This window comes from Primulina huaijiensis, chromosome 9 (genome assembly GCF_012295235.1).
Source record: "Primulina huaijiensis isolate GDHJ02 chromosome 9, ASM1229523v2, whole genome shotgun sequence".
Lineage (NCBI taxonomy): Eukaryota > Viridiplantae > Streptophyta > Magnoliopsida > Lamiales > Gesneriaceae > Primulina > Primulina huaijiensis.
Genome location: NC_133314.1, coordinates 440,559 through 462,043, shown reverse-complemented (window position 1 = coordinate 462,043; position 21,485 = coordinate 440,559). Strand labels below are relative to the sequence as shown.

General features: G+C 32.0%; 2 protein-coding genes across 3 annotated transcripts; one reads left to right on the top strand and one right to left on the bottom strand.

Annotated features, from left to right (window-relative positions):
* The first annotated feature begins 2,780 nt into the window (after nucleotides 1-2,780).
* On the top strand, nucleotides 2,781-10,589 carry LOC140984517 (uncharacterized). Its single transcript, XM_073451995.1, has 3 exons — nucleotides 2,781-3,052; nucleotides 6,812-9,858; nucleotides 10,284-10,589. Exons 2-3 carry the CDS (start codon nucleotides 8,756-8,758, stop codon nucleotides 10,330-10,332), a joined length of 1,152 nt encoding a protein of 383 aa, XP_073308096.1. The 5' UTR covers nucleotides 2,781-3,052; nucleotides 6,812-8,755; the 3' UTR covers nucleotides 10,333-10,589.
* A 612-nt stretch (nucleotides 10,590-11,201) lies between these two features.
* Nucleotides 11,202-14,693, bottom strand: LOC140984515 (3-ketoacyl-CoA synthase 10-like). 2 transcript variants are annotated; one of them, XM_073451994.1, is made up of 4 exons: nucleotides 14,101-14,693; nucleotides 12,473-13,098; nucleotides 11,743-12,308; nucleotides 11,202-11,490 (listed from the first exon to the last, which is right to left on the bottom strand). In XM_073451994.1, the coding sequence occupies exons 1-4, from the start codon at nucleotides 14,491-14,493 to the stop codon at nucleotides 11,483-11,485; spliced, it is 1,593 nt and encodes a 530-aa protein (XP_073308095.1). In that variant the 5' UTR covers nucleotides 14,494-14,693; the 3' UTR covers nucleotides 11,202-11,482. The 2 variants fall into 2 exon arrangements, with proteins under 2 accessions (XP_073308095.1, XP_073308094.1); XM_073451993.1 differs by lacking the exon at nucleotides 11,202-11,490 and having other exon boundaries at nucleotides 11,522-12,308.
* Nucleotides 14,694-21,485: the final 6,792 nt, after the last annotated feature.

The window sequence follows — 21,485 nt, the reverse complement described above, 5'->3', positions numbered from 1 at the left end:
AACAGCTTGTAGACAGGTAAGAATAACATCAGGAGTTTTTCTTGATTATTCTTGGATGCTCCTCGTCGATTGAGTCGTAGATGAAATTACATAACGAAATAGGCTAGCCATGGCTCGGATGATCGCGATAACACGATCCATGCACATAAGAGTAGCTCGAAAATTCGGGCACATGGGAAGTTCATTCTGGCTGGCCAAGTAATCCAGCAAAGTTCTTGTTCATATAAAATGTTTTAGGTATCAACACCCCATTGTCATAAAGAATCATCAACTTGTATCCTGTGAAAGTAAAGAGTCGATACAGCTCCAATCTGGATCTTATCACGGGTCATTTATGAGAATCGGGCTGGATCACAAATTGGGCTTCTATTTGGTCCAGTCTGATTTCAACTATTAAGTGCCCCAATTGGAAAAGTTTTTATTTTTATTTTTTTAATTTCAATACTAAATGAAGATCTTGAGAAACATAGGTCAATTTTGGAGTATTTTTTAAGATATTTTTTTTTAAAAAAAAGCCATAAATTTTATTTTTGGGTGAAAGAAGCATCTATAGCCAAAAATACTCATATTTTTTTTAAAAAAAATAAAATAAAATAAAATATTATTTTATGAGAAAGGGGGTGCATGAATTGTGAGGTAGGTGGGGGCAAACTATAAGCATGAGATGGTCCCAATGGGTCACTAAAAGCGGACAGTGACCGAACAATTAACGGACATTTATTTGTATATGGTCCCAACTTTTATTTTATTATTATTTATATAAAAAAATTATATTTTTTCACCTATTTTTTTAATTATTAGTTTAAATTAACAAATTCACCAAGTTGCATTTTGATCGAAGAGATTGAGCTATATAAATTTATCTTTCTAATTTAATATAATTTTGAAGTTATCTTTTGGGTGATTCAAGATTATTATTTATTATTTCTTCTTAAATTTTAGGGAAAAAAAATTGAAAAGCTACCAATTCATAAATATTCCTTCTCAAAACTTATAAAACATTTCCTACAATTGATGTTAAATAATTGAGTTTTTTTTTTGAATTTCAAGATATTATATTAAACTTTAAAATTTAACAACGTTTTTATGATAATTTTTTTATTTAATGAGTAATGAAATTTTTATTAAATAAAAATAGAATATTTTTTAATTTAAGAAAAATAGTACTTTTGGTTTATAAAAAAAATACAATGACATCAAATTTAGTTACTCTAAACTCCTTCAATTTTAGAATAGGTCTCTTGTGAGACGGTCTCACGAATCTTTATCTGTGAGACGGGTCAACCTTACTGATATTCATAATAAAAATAATACTCTTAGCATAAAAAGTAATATTTTTTTATGAATGACTCAAATATGATATTCGACCTACAAAATTGATCTGTGAGATCGTCTCACAAGATTTTTTGTGTTAACTTTAATAATATAATACAAATATGATAAAATAAAATTGTCAGCAATATTTTTGGACGATTGCAAAAAAATAACAAATATATTTTAAATTATGATTTTTTAAAGTGAAATTATATAAATTGCGTTTAAGTTAATATATAGGATCGGTTGGTTCATTCATTACTGGCTAGGTGGGGATTTTTTTTTTTTTTTTTTACAACGCACGTTGGAGATGGAGATTGAACTCGAAAAGAAAGCCAACTTAAGCTGCTAGATGAGACCATTGGGCTAAAGCCGGTCTCTGCTAGGTGGGGATTCTACGAACTATTAAAAAGGGTCAAAATCTAGACTTGAGAAATTGAACCCTATTTAATTTACCGCAATTATTATTATTAAATAAAAAGGGACCACTTCTTCCCCTGTTTCTCACTCACTGTAAAAGAGTTATTTATATATAAAAATATATATTTTAATTTAAAAGTAAATTAAAATTTTTAATATATCCGCCAGGAAAAAAAAATTGTAAAATATATTTCACTTCACTCAAATTATATTTTCGACTAAAAAGACCTTTTAATAAAGGAAATGTAGGAGTTCAAAATTCGATTTTGAAAAATATATATTCATTTAAAATGTCAAAATAAACATTACACTCTATCCAACATCTGATTGAATCTATTATCACCTTCAAGTTAAAAATTACATAAATCACTCATCAACAATACACATTATCCTCGAAATAACATATCTTGCATATCATATTTCATATAACAATGTGTGGGTGTTATGGGACTGCGACATTGCGGTTAACTCTTTTTCGGATCTGTTTAATCTTCAAGATTTTCTTATTGATGATATTTTAGATATTCCTAAATCTGGTGGAGACAAAAAATAAAATTATAGTGTTAATAAATGCGCGAATAAGGTGACCATGGCCTTGGGCAATTTGCTCTGTCTAATTCTTCACTTGTGTTTTGGAGTGAGGTTCTTATTCATCGTGGTTGATGTATATAGTCAATTATGATTTATCTAAAAAAAAATAGAAGTTGAAGTATAGTATATCTACATTACATTTTATATTATTTATATTTTTATTTCCAAAATCACAAATTTTATAAATTCACCTTACTTCATCTACTACGTGGAATACTTGTATGACGACTATTTGTTTTGAGTATGTTTTATATAAGACGGTTTTACGGATCCATATTCATGAGATTAAAAAAATGCAATATGCATAAATTAAATTAAAATTTTAAAATTTTCACTAAAAAATTTTATTTTAAATTGAATATAAGTGCTTGTCAAGATTTACTATTTTATAATTATATGCTTAAATATTTAAAAAATATTAATATTTTATGATACTAAAAAAAATGACTGGCCAAATGCGCAGGTAGCTGTTACTTTCTCTTATATCTCAAAATCTCCCATATTGCATATCTGGATGAATTTTTTTGCTTTGTAATCACTCAATAAATTCGTTTTCTCGATGCTACTGGCACGAAATCGAAGCTGATTTTTAAATAAATATGATGCGGAAAATTTAATGGAAAAATGCGATTTGGCGAACCAATCTGAGACATCTGCGGGAGGGCGAAGGGGATTGGTGGAAGTTGCCGCCGCTTCAGGATGACGCTTTGTGTTTGGATGCATCCAGGCATGTTTCCTATCCATTTCCATTATTAATTTATTTATTATCAATGATTGTTCATGATTTTACCTCAGTTATTTTACTTTTTTTTAATGTTTGATTTTTTATTCAACAATTTCAACATTTTGTATCTTGATATGTTTTTTGTGTTGGTTCTTGATAATTAATGTACCATTAGTCTAACTATTTACACCACATGCCTCAAATCTGTGAATCTGGGAAATTGGATTTTGGTAGAGCAATATCATTTTATCTTCTTTTTCTATTTGATTCTAATATGTAATGAATTTGTGTCTCTAAACTTATCTTCACGGGTGTTTTAAACAACTTATGTCGAAGTATATGAGATGAAATGTTCCCTAAAATGGACAAATTTGGAGTACTCTCTCTTGATTGTCCCCTCGATTTCAAACAAGTTGTAGGAACAGTGTTCTAAATAGCTCGCTTGAGACGATGCTTAATTTCATTTGCAAGATTTCATTTTTTTTTTGATTGAAAATGTTTTATAAATATTCGTGATTATTAGAACCTTGGTACTAATATCTTGTAATTAATTTTTGTGGATAATAGATTCAATTTCATGATTATACGTGTAAGCAAGTTTATTTTAAGAGCTTTAAGAGATTAATTCCATTTTTATGAAAAATTAAATTACTGATTAAAACTAGTTAATAGATGCTTACTTCATAACTTGAATTTCTAACTATACACTTTTAACTGACATATATTAGTGTCAATTCAAAATAAAACATACTCGAAGGTGGTTGAAATAGTAAATTATTATGAAAAAAATTATGTGACAAGTAATTTTATAGTTGGATTGAATCACTGGGAACTCTGCTTCTGAGCAGTCTCTCTTTATGCAGTTGATTGGACAGATCATATTAGCCGAGTCAGAAGCCATAGGCTATTCGATGAATTAGTCCTTTTTTTAATCCTTATGATGGTCATGCTATGTGCAAATGATTAACAATGTTAAGTGTGGCCAAAATGATAGCACGATGCCATCTCACGAGTGAGGTAGGCCTATACACAAAGCTGTCAAAATAGGTTGAGCTCGTTGGATTGACTCGCCACGCTAACTGATGAGTTGCGAGCCAATCAGCCCCACCGAATGATCGAATAAATTTGTTCAAGAGATTTCTGTAAAGAATCTGGATTGTGGCGGGTTGCGGGTCGACACAAGCTCAACTCTAACTATAAACCACACTCAACAGAGAATAAATCTGGTTTTCATCATTTGTGATAGCAAAAAGTTCTCTACTCCCCATAATATAATAATAATAATAATAATAATAATAATAATATCAAAATAAAAATATGAAGGTGTGTCATTGGTATCGAGTTGTTGAATTATAACGAGTCTAGCATAGAGGTGGAAGTGAATCGAATCAGACCAAATATTAAGAAAATTTAAAGCTTGAATTCAATTCGAATTAGATATATTCGCGTTCGAGCTCGATTCAAAGCTCAAATATATTAAAAATTTAGCTCAAATTTGATTCAAATTAGAGCTTGAGTTCGAATTCAGCTTAAAATATTTTAACATGTTTGAAGCTATTATAATTATTAATCGAAATTTTCAAAATATATTTGTTTAATATATAATATATTATATAAATAACTAAAGTTTGTGGGCAAATTGCGAACCATCGAACAAGATTATGTGAGCTCAAGTTTAGCTTGAAAAAAATTCGAATATATTCGAATACTGCTTGACCTTGTTTTGATTAATAACTAAAATAAATTCTGTTTAACAAAAATGGAAACAAACCGAGTAAAATTAATCTGCATCACATGTAGACAAGTTTAATATATTTAATTTCTTATTAACCAGTTTTGGATAAACGAGACATTTATGGCCGGAGTGAGCTGCTTGAATAGACTTTGGTTGGTTAAAGCCACACCATTCCCAAAGCGAAAAGTGAGATAGCAAGGAAGGAGTGATCAAGTGAAGTTTCCAATAGTGATCATTTTATCTAGCGATTTCAACAGTCTACAAGTATATGTGTAGCTAACCCGAGCCCTAGGACGTGCATGCCCCTCGCAAGCATTATCATGAGGAGTTGAGGAGTCCTTTTTTTTACTCTCGATGATGTTTTGGAGAAATATGGTTTGAACTGGTTCAAAGACGTGGTATTTAGTCTCCATGATTTTGCAAACTTTTCTATGTGACATAACATCATGTATGGCTTGATGATGCGGCATAGTGGTGCAGTTAACATCCACATGGCATAACACCTTTGCATAGATGCCATTGAGGGGTGTGATTGGATTGAATTGATGGTCTGGCATTGCAAAGAGACACGTTCACAGATGAGTGCAATCATAATTGTTGAATTGTTATCCGTTAAATATCTTGGATTAAGTTTTTGGAAGTTATATATAAATTTGGACAATCATTCTCTCTTAAGTTAATTTTTTTAGTTCAGTTAGATCCAAATCCCAATTATAATGTGGTATCAGAGTCAAGACTCAACGCTATATGTTGAACTGTCTTATGAGCCACCCGATAATTTATTGTAAACTTCATTCCTTGCCATGAGGAGGTTTGTCAAATGTCCAACATTGACTGGATTAAGTCCTTAGTTGTTGTATATACGGACTTGGACAATCCTCTCCTTGAGCTAGCTTTTGTAGTTGAGTTAGATCTAAATATCAATATAACATATTATCAGAGACATGTTCCGATCTTGACTCAGATCTATTATTATGTGTTGGACTGTCCTATAAGTCACCCGATAATGTAAAACTTCATGCTTCAATTGTTCATTCTTGGGCATAAAGGGGTGTATTAAATATCTCACGCCGGCTGAATTAAGTCTTTGAGAGTTGTATTTATGGATTTGGACAATCCTTCCCCATTAGCTAACTTTTGGGGTTGAATTATGTCCAAGTCCCAATTCTAACGTGGTATCTGAACCAAGATTCGCCGTTATGTGTGAGACTGCTCTACGAGTCACCCGATAATTTCTTGTAAGCTTCACGTTTCAGTTGTTCGTTCCTGAGCATGAAGGATAGTTTTGGACAATTCTCCTTCTTGACCTAGTTTTTTGGGTTGAATTAGGTCTAAGTCTCAATCTATCCGATATGATCCAAAAGTCTTGAATGTCGTGTAACTTCATGGATTAGTGTGATGTGGGTTGAACGAAGTAGATTGAATTGGGTCTAGAAATTGTAACGTTTCATGAATTGATATCTCCTGAAAACTATATAGATCCCCATGATTCTTCAAAACCATACCATTGCATAATATTGTTTTCACTTATCTTCTTCACTCATTTTCCTTTGTCGTATCTATAGAGAGAGTTCTTAAATGCTTTAAGTTCGCAGTTCTTATAGTTTGTAGTGCTACTAATACAAGCAAGTCTGGAAGACAATTGTCGAATTCCATAACTACGATCAACGATGGAATATCTTCTCAAGGACATTAAGTATAACTATTGTCTCGACTTTTACCTGATATTCAGTTCAAACTAATAGTGCACCTAACATGAGTTTATTTCACTCAAGGTAATTTACTACAAGAAAATGAGGGAGATCAAAATTCACTTATAGTGAACTATAGTTGAACGCAAATTAAATAGCTAGGAGATACACAAGACATAGTAGTGTCTCTAGTTCATGTAAGAAATGATAACTGGTTTGGAACTTTATTAGTTAGCATTAATTTCGGAGTGTCAACTTTTAGACAAAAGGTTAATCTCACTTTGATTCTGTAAATATGAATACTTTTTCTCATGTGGGAACATGATTTCGCTACAGCCTGCTGCTGAAAAAGTGTGTGCAAGGCACTCATAAGCCAATGAGCTGAAAGCTGTTTAGCAAAAAAGGAGCTTGAAATTTAAAGCATGGAGAGTAAGGTATGGAGCGCCAGTCTCTTTTTTCAGGCTGTGTTTTTATTATAAAATGTTACATATTACGTGTTATAATGTTCTATATTTTATAGGTCTAAGTTCTATGTTGATCTGACTATAACAATGTTGCGGAATTTAAAATTTTAAAATATGCAATGTTGGAGAATCAAATCATTTATATGCTAAACAAAATAATAAATTTTTTCCCTGTTCTTTTGTAGAGAAAGCGACAATGTATGATGCAGCGAATATTATATTTATGTGTAAATAATCATGGCATTATAAAACATATATACAAGATGTACTTAATGGTACATGTCTGAGAATTGAAATGTATACATATATCAGCAAGTGCACTATTAAAAAAAATTCCGGCAGTTTCTGTAACCACTTTGTGCTGGAATTTTCACAGCCTAGTCCCTTTGCATATGGTGTATACCACAAAATTGAATTTATCAAAATCATATACGTGAAATTAATTATTCAAGATATTGTTTGAGTAAACATTAACGATATACAAGATGTAAATTACTGAAAAAGCCTTGAATTGAAAAGATACGGGTAGATAATAGGCATGCACCTTGATCGTGAAACACTGGGCTTGCGCGAGAGTCGTGTCAAGGCTCAATTCTTCAAATAAGCTTGCACCTTGATCGTAAAACACATGTTTGGAGTGTTTAAAGGATCAAGACACATTCTAGGCAAGTTTCAAACGAAAGTAATGAAAATAAAATATAACAGAACCTTCATAATTTTATTGTTTACATTTTTTTTTTATAGTCCGAGTAATACAGAGGGAGGATGACCTTCCCTCCTACGTCGTCCCCTAGATGAATCCAGATGCAGTCACAGCCTTTATTTTACACACATGGAACTGACTCTGATCTAGTGGGTTTTGTAATGTTCATGTTATCCTCCAAATGCTTTGCAACTATATAATTTGTAAAACTTATTTGGATGTTCTAGGGCATTATTTTTTTCATACTCCCAGATTTCCCTTATCCTTTGCCTTAGTATAGGCTCTTGAGAAATAGAGCAGATGAGCTAACTAAAATATTGGGGTCGGTTTGTTGTGATCATGTAAGCAACAAAGATAAGGATAAAGCCAACTTTAGGACTTGCCAAATGCTTTCAATGGAAAAGACTAGGCATCCTATGTAAATTGGCTTATTTATGGACCAGCCTGACGTGTGTATACAAAAATTAAAACTTGTTACAAATTTAAGCTTCGTTCAAGAATTAAGAACCGAATGTTTACCTGATTGCATAAGACCAGATAGTTTGTGTTCCTGGGGTTGCCTTAAGATAGTAATATGATGGAATGCTTGGGATTGTACCTGGGAGTCATGTTTACCCATCTTATTCTTATACAACTTAAATGAGTGAATGATATGGTGGGCTAATATAAATTTTGTGACCCATGTTGATTAGGCAATTCATGGTTATAATTAGTTGAATTCCACCGGATAGATCTCTCTTATCTATCTATCACAGTTTGTTCGATTACAAGTCTTCATTATCGTCATAACAATCGAGTATAGAGATTCTTTTTAACGTAAAACCAAAGAGGGCAAATTGAATTGTGAAATCTCCACCTACTGGCAGTAAAAGGGGGAGTTAAAAACCTGGTAGCTTTCCAAAACAGGGAAAACTCCAAAAGAGTTTAAAAACCCTAGATCATGTCACCGCCACGAGCACTTCTTTCATCTTGACCTCTACCGTCTCTGCATTCTGTTCTTTGGCCCCCCATATAAAGTGCACAAAATTATTTTCAGAACCACCTCTTTTCCACTTTCCTACCCTTCATTTCCATCTAAACTTATTTACTAGAAAACCAAATTTAGCACAGAAAATGAGGGGAAAATTTTCTCCAAAATCGAAAAATGGATTCTTGGAGGCAGATAGTCTTGAAAATTTGAAAGAACCCCATCTGTCTGGTGCTTACATTCGTACCCTTGTTAAGGAATTAACCTCTTCAAGAACCAAAGATTCATTGAATAATAAGGTGGTTGAGAATTCAGAGGGAGAAGGGGTTTCCAGCAACCAAAATTCTGGAATTGGTGATGGATTCTCTAATCACAAACAAGAAAAATCTCCACAACAGCATAAAAAACAAGTGAGGAGAAGGCTTCACACAAGTAGGCCTTACCAAGAAAGGCTGCTAAATATGGCTGAAGCGCGAAGAGAAATTGTTACCGCTCTTAAATTCCATAGAGCGGCAATGAAACAAGCAAATGAAAAACAACATCAGCAACAGTTCGGATCAGGGCCTGAAATGCCGCCATTGGGGCCCTTATCTAAGCAACTTTCTTTAGGAAGGGAGGCCAAATTAATGTCTAGGAGGAATCCTAGAATTTATGCTTCAAATTCTTTTACTTCCAGCAATTTTCCGATCAAGAATCTAGGCCATTTATCTTACTCACAAGGCTTGTGTTCCCCTTATTCTTGGCCTGTTTCAGCAATTGCATCTCCATTACTTCTTCAAGAAAATCTCAATTTTGTCCTACCAAGCCAAACGCTAGGTCTCAACCTCAATCTTCAAGATTTCAACATTTTGGAGACCCCTTGTAATGGTATAAGCAAATCTTCATCAGTTTACTCCTCTTCTTCCGCATCAACCTCTTCTTCCCCTGCCACTGAGGAAATTCCAAGCATGGCGGTGCCACCTTCTGTGGTCGCGGCTGAGGTGACCGAATTTGGTGATTCTGGCTTGCATCCAGCTATGGATGACAAGGAGATGGCAGAGATTAGATCGATTGGGGAGCAGTACCAGATGGAATGGAATGATACTATGAATTTGGTGACTTCTGCTTGGTGGCTCAAGTTCTTGGAGGAAAGTAAGCCAGATGATGAAGTTATGGAATATCCTGCCTGGCTGAATGCAAACGAGAGCTGCTTGCACAATCTGAACGATTGTTGCTCAGATGAATACTTGCAAGATCCTGCTTTGCCATGGTAAGAATTAATCTTGAGAAATAATTTAATAGTCACCTGAAATTTGTTGGAATTATCTTTCATTTGTTTTCATTTTGGATCGGTTGGATATGGATTATGGACACATAAGGTTGATCGCGTCATAAAGGTTCTTGCCCAGCTCCTGTTTAGGCCAGGCACAGTTTGATTCCAAAATCTATTTACTAAGTATTACTAAATTATTTCCTGTAAAATTCCTCTTTTTATAGGGACGTCCTAAAAAAATTTTGCCCCTCGATTTTTCATTGTTTGATATGACCAGAGAATTTGTATAATACTGTAGTGTAAAATTTTCTGGTTTATACCTGATAGCTCCTGCCATTTTTTGTATTCCTTTTCTTTTATTATCAGTTAAGATATCTTACAATTTAAATGTCTTTCCAATTTCTTTCTTTGTGACAATGCAGCATGGACATTGAGGAAATTGAAGGAATGGATGACGACTGGTTATCCTGAAAAAGATATATCCGAAAACTAGTTCCGTATCGAGACTAACGTGTGATGACGATGAAAATTTTTGCTCTCCTTGAATAATACTTGCTTGTATGTAGTGAACAAGCAAAACAATAAATTTGCATATGGAGAGGAAATTGTTTTATCCCTTTATCTCTCCTGTAACTTTAGTTGATGTTGTCTGTCGGGGCGATTCTCGTTTTCCTGTAATGAAAATAACTCTCAAAATTTTGTGTGGTTTTCTTAAAATTAAGTTTTATTCATTGAATTTGTTTGTTTATTGTGTTGTATGTTCTCATACTCGAGCCTTTTCCATTAACTTTCATGTTCATTCCTATTCCCATTTGGTATTGTGTGATAAATATGTTATTAATTGAGCTTTGCTTGTGGTGTAGGGAAGAGTGTGTTTTGCTTCAGTGAGCATTTGCTACAAAATATTCATGTTTTCCACTTTTTGCAAGTGAAATTGCTGGAATCTCTTGTGTTGGACGTGGTTTGATGGATTTGAATCCATTGTTTCAATTTCTTTGATTTTTTGGCCGAACGAAATTCAGTGTTATTTAAAAACGAGTTTATTCCAAGTCGAACAATTTAATAATAACTGTGGCAGATTTCGAATACACCAAATATGAAACATCATTTGAAACTATCTTCTCAAATCCTTTCTCAAGTCTCATATATCAAATTCGAAGGGCAACCTTGCTTTGATGGAGACTTCACATCTAATTACCTTAATTTGGAGGAAGATTTCAAGTTGCTATAGGATGGAAGGATTTAGATTCGAGAAAAAGTATATCAGAACAAGATCTAAAATGACTACGTGTTAAAAGAAGAATTTGAAATACACACTCAAAAAATAATTATTTAAGATTTGAACACGATATTTAATCTTGTTTCGTTCCTTGCTATTATATATTTCATCTATCCATCCAGAAAACTAAATCGAGGGAAATACTGTACAACTAGAATGTATGTATAATGATAATTCACCTCTCAATCATCATATATTTCATCTTCGCCCCATCAATTTCAAGATCATATTATAATCTGCAATTTTGTATTTCTATTTTTCCAAACCACACACAAACTTAAAAGTAGCTACTAAATGTTATTTGTACGTAAAATCTCAAATTTGTGGGTAACCCATTGCTCGTCATGTACCTGTAAAGACAAACACAAAAACATATGAAAATGCAGACCAAATCTCAACAAATTTACAGTCACCAATGTCTGGAAAAGTAATCTCAAAGTTTGACAAAGATTTCAAGCAATTAGTAAATAACAGAACAAATGCCCACCACTTCGGTGGTGATACTATCCTGTGATTGGCACCTAAAACAAATGCAACAATCAAATCAACCAATCCAAGACGGAGATCCACTCAACTCTTGAAATTGGCCAAAAATTTCTTACCAAGGGAAGGGATCAAACCAGCCTGAGGATACCTATCAATACAATCCATCCATGGATTCCTCACAGGCTTCTTGATCCCTCTCAGGGACTTCCAGACAGCACTGTTACATTTCAAACCCGACCCGAACGCGAGTTGCCATACACGGTCGCCACCCTTCACTTGTCCCTTCGCCTCCAGGTACGCCAGCTCGTACCAAATGCTACTGCTCGATGTGTTACCAAACCTGTGCAACACAGCACGAGATGCCTCGAGATTCTGGTCGCTGAGTCCCAAGTTCCTTTGCAGCTCGTCCAGCACAGTCTTGCTCGCGGCGTGCACACAGAAGTGCTCGAACGCAAGCTTGTAGTCAGGGATGTATGGTTTCGTGGGCTTGGAATTTTCACTGTTGGGGGATAGGATCCTCCAGATTAGGGTGGAGAAGAAGAGGAGCTGCTCCGAGAACGGGAGCACGAGAGGGCCGAGCGTGGTGATGTTGGCTTTGAGGGCATCTGCTCCTATTTCGATCAAGTCTTTGCTGATTTTTATACCTCTGAATCTCTGGCTGTCTTCTTCTTGCCGGATGCTCCTGAAAAGAAGGGAGTGAATGATGATAGCTATATAAAAATCAAAATCAAAATCAAACTACGTACAAGCACACAACAGTATGAAGATAAAATACGCCTTAGCAAGGATACGTAATAGTGGCATTCAAATACTCAAACCAATAAAAACGAAGGGATAAATGCATACCCGAAGCTCCGATCGTCAGCTCCCTTATGGGTGCGAACTATATGCTCCAGCCGGTACTTCGAACGGCGGTAGTCACGGCGGCGATTGGAGAGGAGCACGGCGGAGCAACCCATTCTTAAGTAACAATTAGAGATCAGCATCGATCTATCGTTCCCAGGATACCAGTTGTACGCCACCATCTCCGTACTCACCACCAGAGCATAATTATTAGGATTGGCCATAAGCATGTCAAGCGCCAAGTCCAGGGCAATGATCCCCGCGCTGCAGCCCATGCCCCCCAAATTGAAGCTCAGAATGTTTCCCCTCAGCTTGTAGTGGTTGATGATCATGGCGGAGAGAGATGGCGTGGGGTTGAAGATGCTGCAATTGACGACCAGGACGCCGATGTCTTTCGACCGGACTTTAGTCTTCTCGAAGAGCTCATCTATAGCGCCAAACATGACGGTGGATGCTTCTGCTCGGCCTTCTTTCATGGTGACGGTGTTCTCCGGCGAGCCGATGGATTTGGGGACGTAGGTCTCATCCCCGATGCCGGAGGAGTGGAGGATTCGCTTCTGGAATTCGAGGCTTTCTTCATCAAATTTTCCTGAATTTCTTGCAAGTTCTATGAATTGATCCTTTTTCACCTGCATGCAGGCATACTACATTCATGCTAACGTTATCATATAAATAACTATATATAAAGGCACCTTTCGCGTTCAATCAAATTCAACATCTTTATATCATCTCACATTCGATGATTCAATTTTTTACGATAAATTTGAGTTAGAGCATCTCTAATTTTTCAATTTATCGTCTCATCTCATACTTCACCAGAATATATTTAAGAACCTTTTTTATCTAACGATTGTATTGTTATCAATTGATACATAATTTTTTTTATTTTCTTATGATTGGTAAAACGAAATAATTAAGTAGTTGTTTTAGAAGATTTTAATTTTATTTACATAAAAACTCATGTGAGACCCGGTCAATTTTGTGAAACGAATATTCTATATGGATCATCCACGAAAAAATATTATTTTTTATGTCAAATATATTAATTTTTATTGTAAATATAAACATGATTCATCCGTCTCATACACGAATAAAGATTTGTGAGACAATCGTTTATAAACTAACTCAACTCGCTAAATAATCAGCTGAAGATAAACTTAGATATAAATCTAAAAAAAATTAAAAATCCGATTGGTATAATTATTTACACTCTCGAACAAGATATTATCCTTTTAAGAGTATATTTAACGGTGTAACGATGATAAATAATTTTTTAAAAATAAAAAATTAAAAATCTTTCCCCAACCACTTCTTTACTTTTTGTTAATTTTTTTATAATTTATTTTATTTTTAATTAAAATATAAAAGCTTTAAAAAATTCACAAAATAAATAATAATTTTTTTAAAAAAGATATGTAATTTGTTTCCGACCACTTCTACTCAATTCGAAAATCCAGGATTTGCTAGCATACATATTAACTGTGGTTCACTTTAATTACAAGGAATCTTAATATTTCATCCCATTAATTAACATGTAATTAAGCTTCTAATGAACTCGTGGTGGAATAATTAATATAATTTTTCAAAAAACTATAAAATTAATTAAATAGAAATAAATAATTATTATATACCTTCAAATCATCTTGAGGTTTGTAGCAAGCAAAATCAACAAGATATACGGCCCGTGGGCGAGTCATGAAGTACACACAGAGGGTGAACACGGACAGCGCCACAAAGCCCACCACGGCGGCGAGATCGTACTTCACGGTGCTTTCCCAGACCTTCTGCCACAGACCCTCCGTGCTGAGGCTCCCCACTTCCGCACCGAACACCAGCAACATCAACGGGATGGTGGCCAGGTAAACTCCATGGTTGATCAAGTAGTGGTATCCTAGCTTCACGTACTTGAGGTTCACCGAGTTCACGAACTCTGGCAGCCGCCGCCTCACCCTGACGGAGGAATCGATGGCCCGGTTCACTATTTCGGTCGACAACAAGTGCTGTTCGGCTCTGGCCATGATCATTCACGCTACTGCTTGTTGAAGATTGAGGATGATATATAGTTTGAAAACATAGTTGTATGGGAAATGGATCGAGAGTAAATGCGTAGGTTTTTGGCAGTTGGATGGTTTTCCTTAATTCTTGCATTTACTGTGAGTAGTTAGAAAGTTTTGAGCCTGCTGGCATCTCTTCTTCTTTTCTTTGCTGGCAAAATTATGAACCCATTTCAAATCTAACCCTAATTGGCCTACATTACATTATATATATATATATATATATATATATATATATCCGAACATAAAATTATGCATGACTTGGTCTCAATACTAGCCATAGTTTTATACTTTTATAGGAGAAACTGATGAAATATGAAAGAAATGGAAGTTTTTATATGGTAATTTGTAAATGAAATTTTTATATGATATGATGTACTTAATCATTTATTAGAACATTAATGTAAATAACATCTAATATATAAATGTAAGATAAGAATGAAGATTATACATGTGAAGCTTCTCGTGATTGTTTGAATTGGTGAAATAAGTGAGAACGAGACCAAAAGGCCATGAGTTTGATTCCGACTGCTAACACTTTCTTGATCTAGTTTGTCGTATAAGATTTGTCAAATATAGTTTATCCGACTGACATGATTTGCAGACCAGTTCACTAAACTATCGTATGTTTACCTTGAGTTAATCATAGAATTAGTTATCCATAGAGTGACAGATGAACAATCATGCAAGATCAAGTAACGCAACTGCACATTATTATTGTACTTACAACACATAAAAAACAAACAAAAATTCATGTGAAACGTCTCACAGATCAATTTTATGATACATATATCTTATTTGGATTACTCATGAAAAAATATTATTTTTTATTATTAAAATGGATATGATCGACCGATCTCATAGATAAAAATATGTGAGATCGTTTCACACTACATCTACCAAAAAATGGCCAGGTGACTTTTATAATGAATAATAATGTTATTATATGCGTTGTAATAAAGTTAGTTTTCTTTCTCATATTTAATGGCCGATTGATTGTTGAATTATTGAAATATTATGATTTAAAGACAACATTTAGTTGAATTAAAATCACAAATTAATGGTTTTAGCTAATAAAAATATGCATATATTAGATTTCGTGGAAATTAAAAAGATGGTCCAAAACAATGAAAGCTAGCTATCTTCCTTTTAGAAAATGAAAGTCATTGACCTAAAACCTAAATGACTAATTGGATAAAGCTTAACATTAAAGCTTAGGTTTTTCTATAACAACGTAACTATATCATTCTTAATTGAAACGAAGCATATCCATATTATTATTCTTATTTGCTAACATACACATTTATTAGATATCAAAATGGCAAGTAATTTGATATTCGTTCTACAAAATCTCGAGTTCGATTCTTATGAATAAATAATACAAGTGTTCGTAAAAAATCCCCATCTAGCACGATTTCAACCTAATACCCAAAAATTAATTTAAAATCTAAAATAGAAAACTTTGATGTAAAACTAGTGGAAGAATGGCTAAGAGCTGGCATTATTAAATATTAATTATATTTTCACCGATACTAACCAAAGCTAGTTTTATTATCCCCACGTGCATGTGATTACAATGGTGGGTGGCATTTAATTTAAACTATTACTAACACTTTTTCAAATTGATTTTTCGAAAAAGCAAATTTAATTTTTTTTAATAATATAATTTGAAAAAAGTTGGATTTAATTAAACATATAAAATAATAGTAAATTGGCTCGACAGATGAGATGATAGGTTGCCCAGCGGATTCGCCAAGTGAATTTGGGCCGAACCCATTTAGTGCCTTAGGCCCACGAAGAATCACATTATGGACCAGGTCCATTAAAAACTTGTTGAGAAATGGAAGACCAGATGTGCTCAGTTTAATCACCCTGATCCGACCTGGTGGGTTTAATAAAACTCATTTGACAAAAATGCCCCTCTCAAATCATTTAAAGTATTTTTTTAGAAAAATTTAAAAGAATGTACGTGCTATCAAATCAATTCCGGGAAATTCGTAACTACCATATCTCATATTTCAATTTCAATAATATTTCCTTTCGAAAAAAATTCCAAAATGTTTTAAAATCTTTTTTTCTATCCTTATCTTTAATTTTAAACTTACATAAAACTATGTTATCTATCATTTTTAATTTTAATAACAAGAAATGATTAAAAATTTCTAAAAAAATAATTAATTCAGTCGAAAAATCTATGCGCACGAATAATCACATGTCTCGACGAATGTGTGTGTATATATATATATGCACGCACATAATTTTGTGCGTTAGTGTTTCTCTAATCGTAGTTGTAATATTATTGGCAATTAAAGAGGAAATTCTATGCTGCACCGGATGAAACACACCCGATGCGATATTTGCCATTGTTTGAGGTCCATGAAAATCAACCATTATCAGTACCCCCAACTGGTCTTAGAATTTCCCCGATTGAAGGAAGTGGCCGGTGAATTAATTGGTGGTCGTACGATTAGTGGTTGCTTGACATTTTTTTTTGGACATGGAATAAAGTACTTATTTGGAGCCTTTCCCATATATAAAAACAAGTGTGGTTCCAAAACAAACGAAAATCAAAATACGAGGAAGCTTGATTTGGAATTTTATTATTATAAGTTTGGCAATATTATTCAAGAGATTGAGTTCATATTTGTAAGCTGCTTGTCATTTGGACGGTGACAAATTAACTCTTGTAATATATATATACACACTATATTATTAAGTGTGAGACCCTTAGAGTAACTACTTTAGAGGACACCAAAATATTTAATTTTATATTACCCTTCTTATCCAACTAAAAACCTCTTCAAGTAACTTCATATTTTACATAAAAAAAATCTAATTAAAACTTTTTTTTAAATCAAACAACTCTTTTAAATGAAAATAATTTCGTGTTAATTCTTTAATATTATTTGATCAAATTAAAAATAATAATAACATATGCAACACATGTGCATCTTTACTAGTATATATGCTAACAGCCTCTCATCCACACACTCATATATATACATATCTCCGTCCATAGAATTTGTATGTATATTCAATATGTTTGAAAGTTGCATTCAACGGCTGACAAGTATATGGCAAAACATAGTCATTAAAAAAAGGTTGATCTGGTCCCAAATTCTAAATTATAGTATTAGCTCACATTTCATCTATATGCCCCATGTTTGGCTAAATTATCGTTTTCAAAAAAGAAAAAAAACATTTTATCCCCAATCATATTATGTAATTTATTTGGTACTTTTTTTTTTTTTTGGTGCAATTAGTAGATATTACAACAGTTTGTAACAATCCAATTCATCTAAAACTTATTCACCGAAACTCCTAGTCTCAAACTAAACAAATACAAACACAAGATGTTGCGAATATATAGATTCAACATATATCACAACAGTCGAACACATAGCTTGTCAGGAACAACTTGAGTTATTGTGTAGCACATAATGATCTTTGGTGATTAAATATTTCTTGAAGAATGTGCAGAAGTGGGCAGCTAGAATATATTCAAATTAGAGTGCTCGAAATCTTGTTTCTTAGTAACATTGGATATTTCAGTCAATATTTGATGAAGAAGAGATTTCCCTTTATCAGTTGAACTAGTGCATGCAATGCTCAAATTTCTTTAACGATCAACAGAAATCTTTAACCGACGCAGAAGCAACATGCCTTTTATCTATTTTTGTTTCATAGTACGCTACAATTAATAAACCTTGACTTCTATCTAAATATGATAACTAACGGCTTCTGTTAAAGTTTATTCATAATAGAGAAAAATTGATGTGATATTTTTGAATAACTGGAAGACATCGACTATTGTACATGGTTGATCAAATGGATCTTCTGACAAATCTGGCTTGGTAGGTGAGAAAGGTAACTTAATCTGCAAGTATACCAGCTGGAGATCAAATGGATCGGAGCTAGCTTGAGCAAGCTAACTTGAATCTTGGAAGTAGCTTGAGACTTGAACCGAAAGGCAGTCCAGCTAGAATCTTGAATAAACAAGGTAAATATATCTATAAAAAAAACTAACAATTTAAATATTGTCCAAATATATATATATATATATCTATTATTCTATTATACATATAAATATGTGACTTTATATGTGAATTTCCATTTATCTCCTTATTAATTACTTGTTTTATTAATTACTTGTTTTTAATGTTGTCTAACTTATTAATTGCTTGTTTTTAATGTTGTCTACTCACATTATCAATTTAGATTTATTTGTTTATTTTTTATTATGTAAATTAGTATTTGATCTATTTTATGTCTACTCACATTATAATATGTTATTTTTAATCAAATGATTTAGATTTTTTTTATTTATTTTTTCTTACTTCAATTAAATTAATTAAAATTTAAAAATAATTCATTGTTGAATTATGAATTTTCTTTGGTGTCTAATTAATTTTTTTTATCATGTTTATTAATTTTTTTTATCATGTCCTCATTATTTATTTTGGTGACTTTGGCTATAACTTATTAGTTTTAAAAAATATTTTTTGCAAAAGAAAATTTTTTTAATAAAATATGGTTAAAAACTTTATTGTGATATACCATTTTTATAAAAAAAATTCTAATTTTTAAATCTCTTTAATTGTTACAGTTGGCTAGAATTTATGTGTTTAAATAAAAAAAATTTGAACCAACATTTTTATAGTTTATATTTATAAATTATTTGAATAAAACACGGTAAAAGATCGTTGCGATTAGACCCGTCAATTTGGGTTGAGTTCGTCTCTTTGGCCCACATCGCCAAATAATTTAAGTGTGTTGGGTTGAAATTTTGTCAACTTATTTAAAGGTGGAACTAAATGAGTCCGAGCGAGTTTGTATTAAATATCAATATATATACTATTATCGCTTTTCAATCACGAATTCCTCGTATAAAAGGAAGATTATCATCTTGATTTTAAAATTATGATGTTACTATTAATTGCTTGCTTTTATTGTTGTCTACCCACATTACTATATATTATTTTTAATCCAATGATTTAGTTTTTTTTATTTATCTTTTCATTATGTCAATTCAATTAATTAAAGTTTAGAAATAGTTCATTGTTGAATTGTGAATTTTTTTTTATGTCTTATTATATTTTTTTCATGTGCTCGTTATTTTATTTTATTTTTTTCTGACGTTGGCTATAACTTATGAGTTAAAAAAATATTTTTTGCAAAGGTTTATATTTAAAATTACTTTAATAAAATATGGTAAAAAAATTTATTATAATATACCATTTTTATATAAAAAAAAAGTTTCTAATTTTTAAATCTCTTTACTTATAACCGCTGGCTAGAATTTATGTGTTTAAATAAAAAAAAATTCAACCAATATTTTTTGGCGGTTTATATTTATAAATTATTTGAATAAAACAAGGTAAAGGATCGTTGTGATTAGACTCATCAATTTGAGTTGAGTCCGTCTATTGGCCCACACCACCAAACAATTTAAATGTGTTGGGTTGAAATTTAGTCAACCCATTTAAAGGTGGGCCTAAATGAGCTCACACGGGTTTATATTAAATATCTATATATCTAATATTGTCGATTTTCAATTACGAATTCCTCATGTAAAAAGGAGAATATCATATTGATTTTAAAATTAAGATGTTAGTATCTTGTCCATAAATTGTGGGTTGTTCAGATATTTTGGTAGTCACTGAAAATCAAGTGTCAAAGTTGACATTTGAAATGTGTTTTTGGATTCCTGATAATATGTTCATCAACATATTATTTTTAAGTTATTTTTATCAGTATCGTGAATAATAAACACATTTATTAAAATAAATAAGTATTATCATATCTTTAAATTAATATCTACTTTCATGTTTGACATGTTCTGAGTCTTAGCAAAATGTGGAACATTAGATTCAAGCAAACGAATACACAAAGTCTGGGGCGAAACCAAAATTATGTGGTAACAAGAATTAAAATATAAACCAATAAATTTTTAATGAATTTATCGATGTTAAGATGCATAACAAATCTTATATCATAATATATAGAATTTCAACCTTATAAATGAAATAAATCATACATATATGAAATATACAAAATTTTATTACATATACAATCAAATAATTTATTTTAATTGTATTTTATTCTACAAGAATTCTTGTCAAACTCAGTGATTGTGGATTTAACATCTATTAAATCAGCAAACTAAAGAGCGTGTCAATTAAACTAATTGAGTAATCACATATTCTTGAATTTCTTAATTAATTTTTTATCTTGATATTTTGTTTCATTTAATATTTTAAATTATAAGAAACCGTTACAATAACTAAAGACACATTTTTTTAAATGTTCATAAGGACTCAATCACTAACTCATATGGAAAAACATTTATCGACATACTATATTGAAAACATTCTAATTAATTCAGCGCATTTGCTGAAATTTTTTTAATTAATTAAGAAAGATTCCTTTACAATAATCATATTTAATCTTTTTGGGCTAACACCATTTATTTTATAAGATATTTATCGCAATTCTTTATTTGTATGTTAATCTTTAAATCTGAATTATGATGTATATTTTTTTTCTAACAGTTCTTAAATAATGATTTAATACATTTATTCGACATTTTAATATTAACATTTTAAAATATATTAATTTTATATTGTTTTTTGCGTGCAACATTTCTAATCATGATTATAAAAATGCAATAAAAATTCTAAAAATGAATTAGGTAGAACATAAAAAATTACACAATTAATCAAAAGACAGAAAATAATAACTAAATAATTGTCTATTACCAAAAACTACTAATGACGACTTCTAAAGATTGAAATCGGTGAGAGTGGAGGCCACTATGTACTAAAAAAATAAAAAGTTAATGTTTGAATGAGTTACACTGCAAAGTTAGTTAAATAAAAACGAAGTGGGTTAATAAAAATATTATAATGGGACTAAGTTGAATAAGACTCATATATATTAGTATCTCACTTGGTCTTACCTTA

Bases quoted from the DNA above. Each gene is read 5' to 3' on its own strand.
- LOC140984517 (XM_073451995.1), top strand. From the start codon at position 8,756: ATGAGGGGAAAATTTTCTCCAAAATCGAAAAATGGATTCTTGGAGGCA. The intron at 9,859-10,283 runs GTAAGAATTAAT...GTGACAATGCAG, and splicing joins CAAGATCCTGCTTTGCCATG to CATGGACATTGAGGAAATTG.
- LOC140984515 (XM_073451993.1), bottom strand. From the start codon at position 14,493: ATGATCATGGCCAGAGCCGAACAGCACTTGTTGTCGACCGAAATAGTG. The intron at 13,099-14,100 runs GTATATAATAAT...GCCTGCATGCAG, and splicing joins AACCTCAAGATGATTTGAAG to GTGAAAAAGGATCAATTCAT. The intron at 12,309-12,472 runs GTATGCATTTAT...CCTTCTTTTCAG, and splicing joins GCTGACGATCGGAGCTTCGG to GAGCATCCGGCAAGAAGAAG.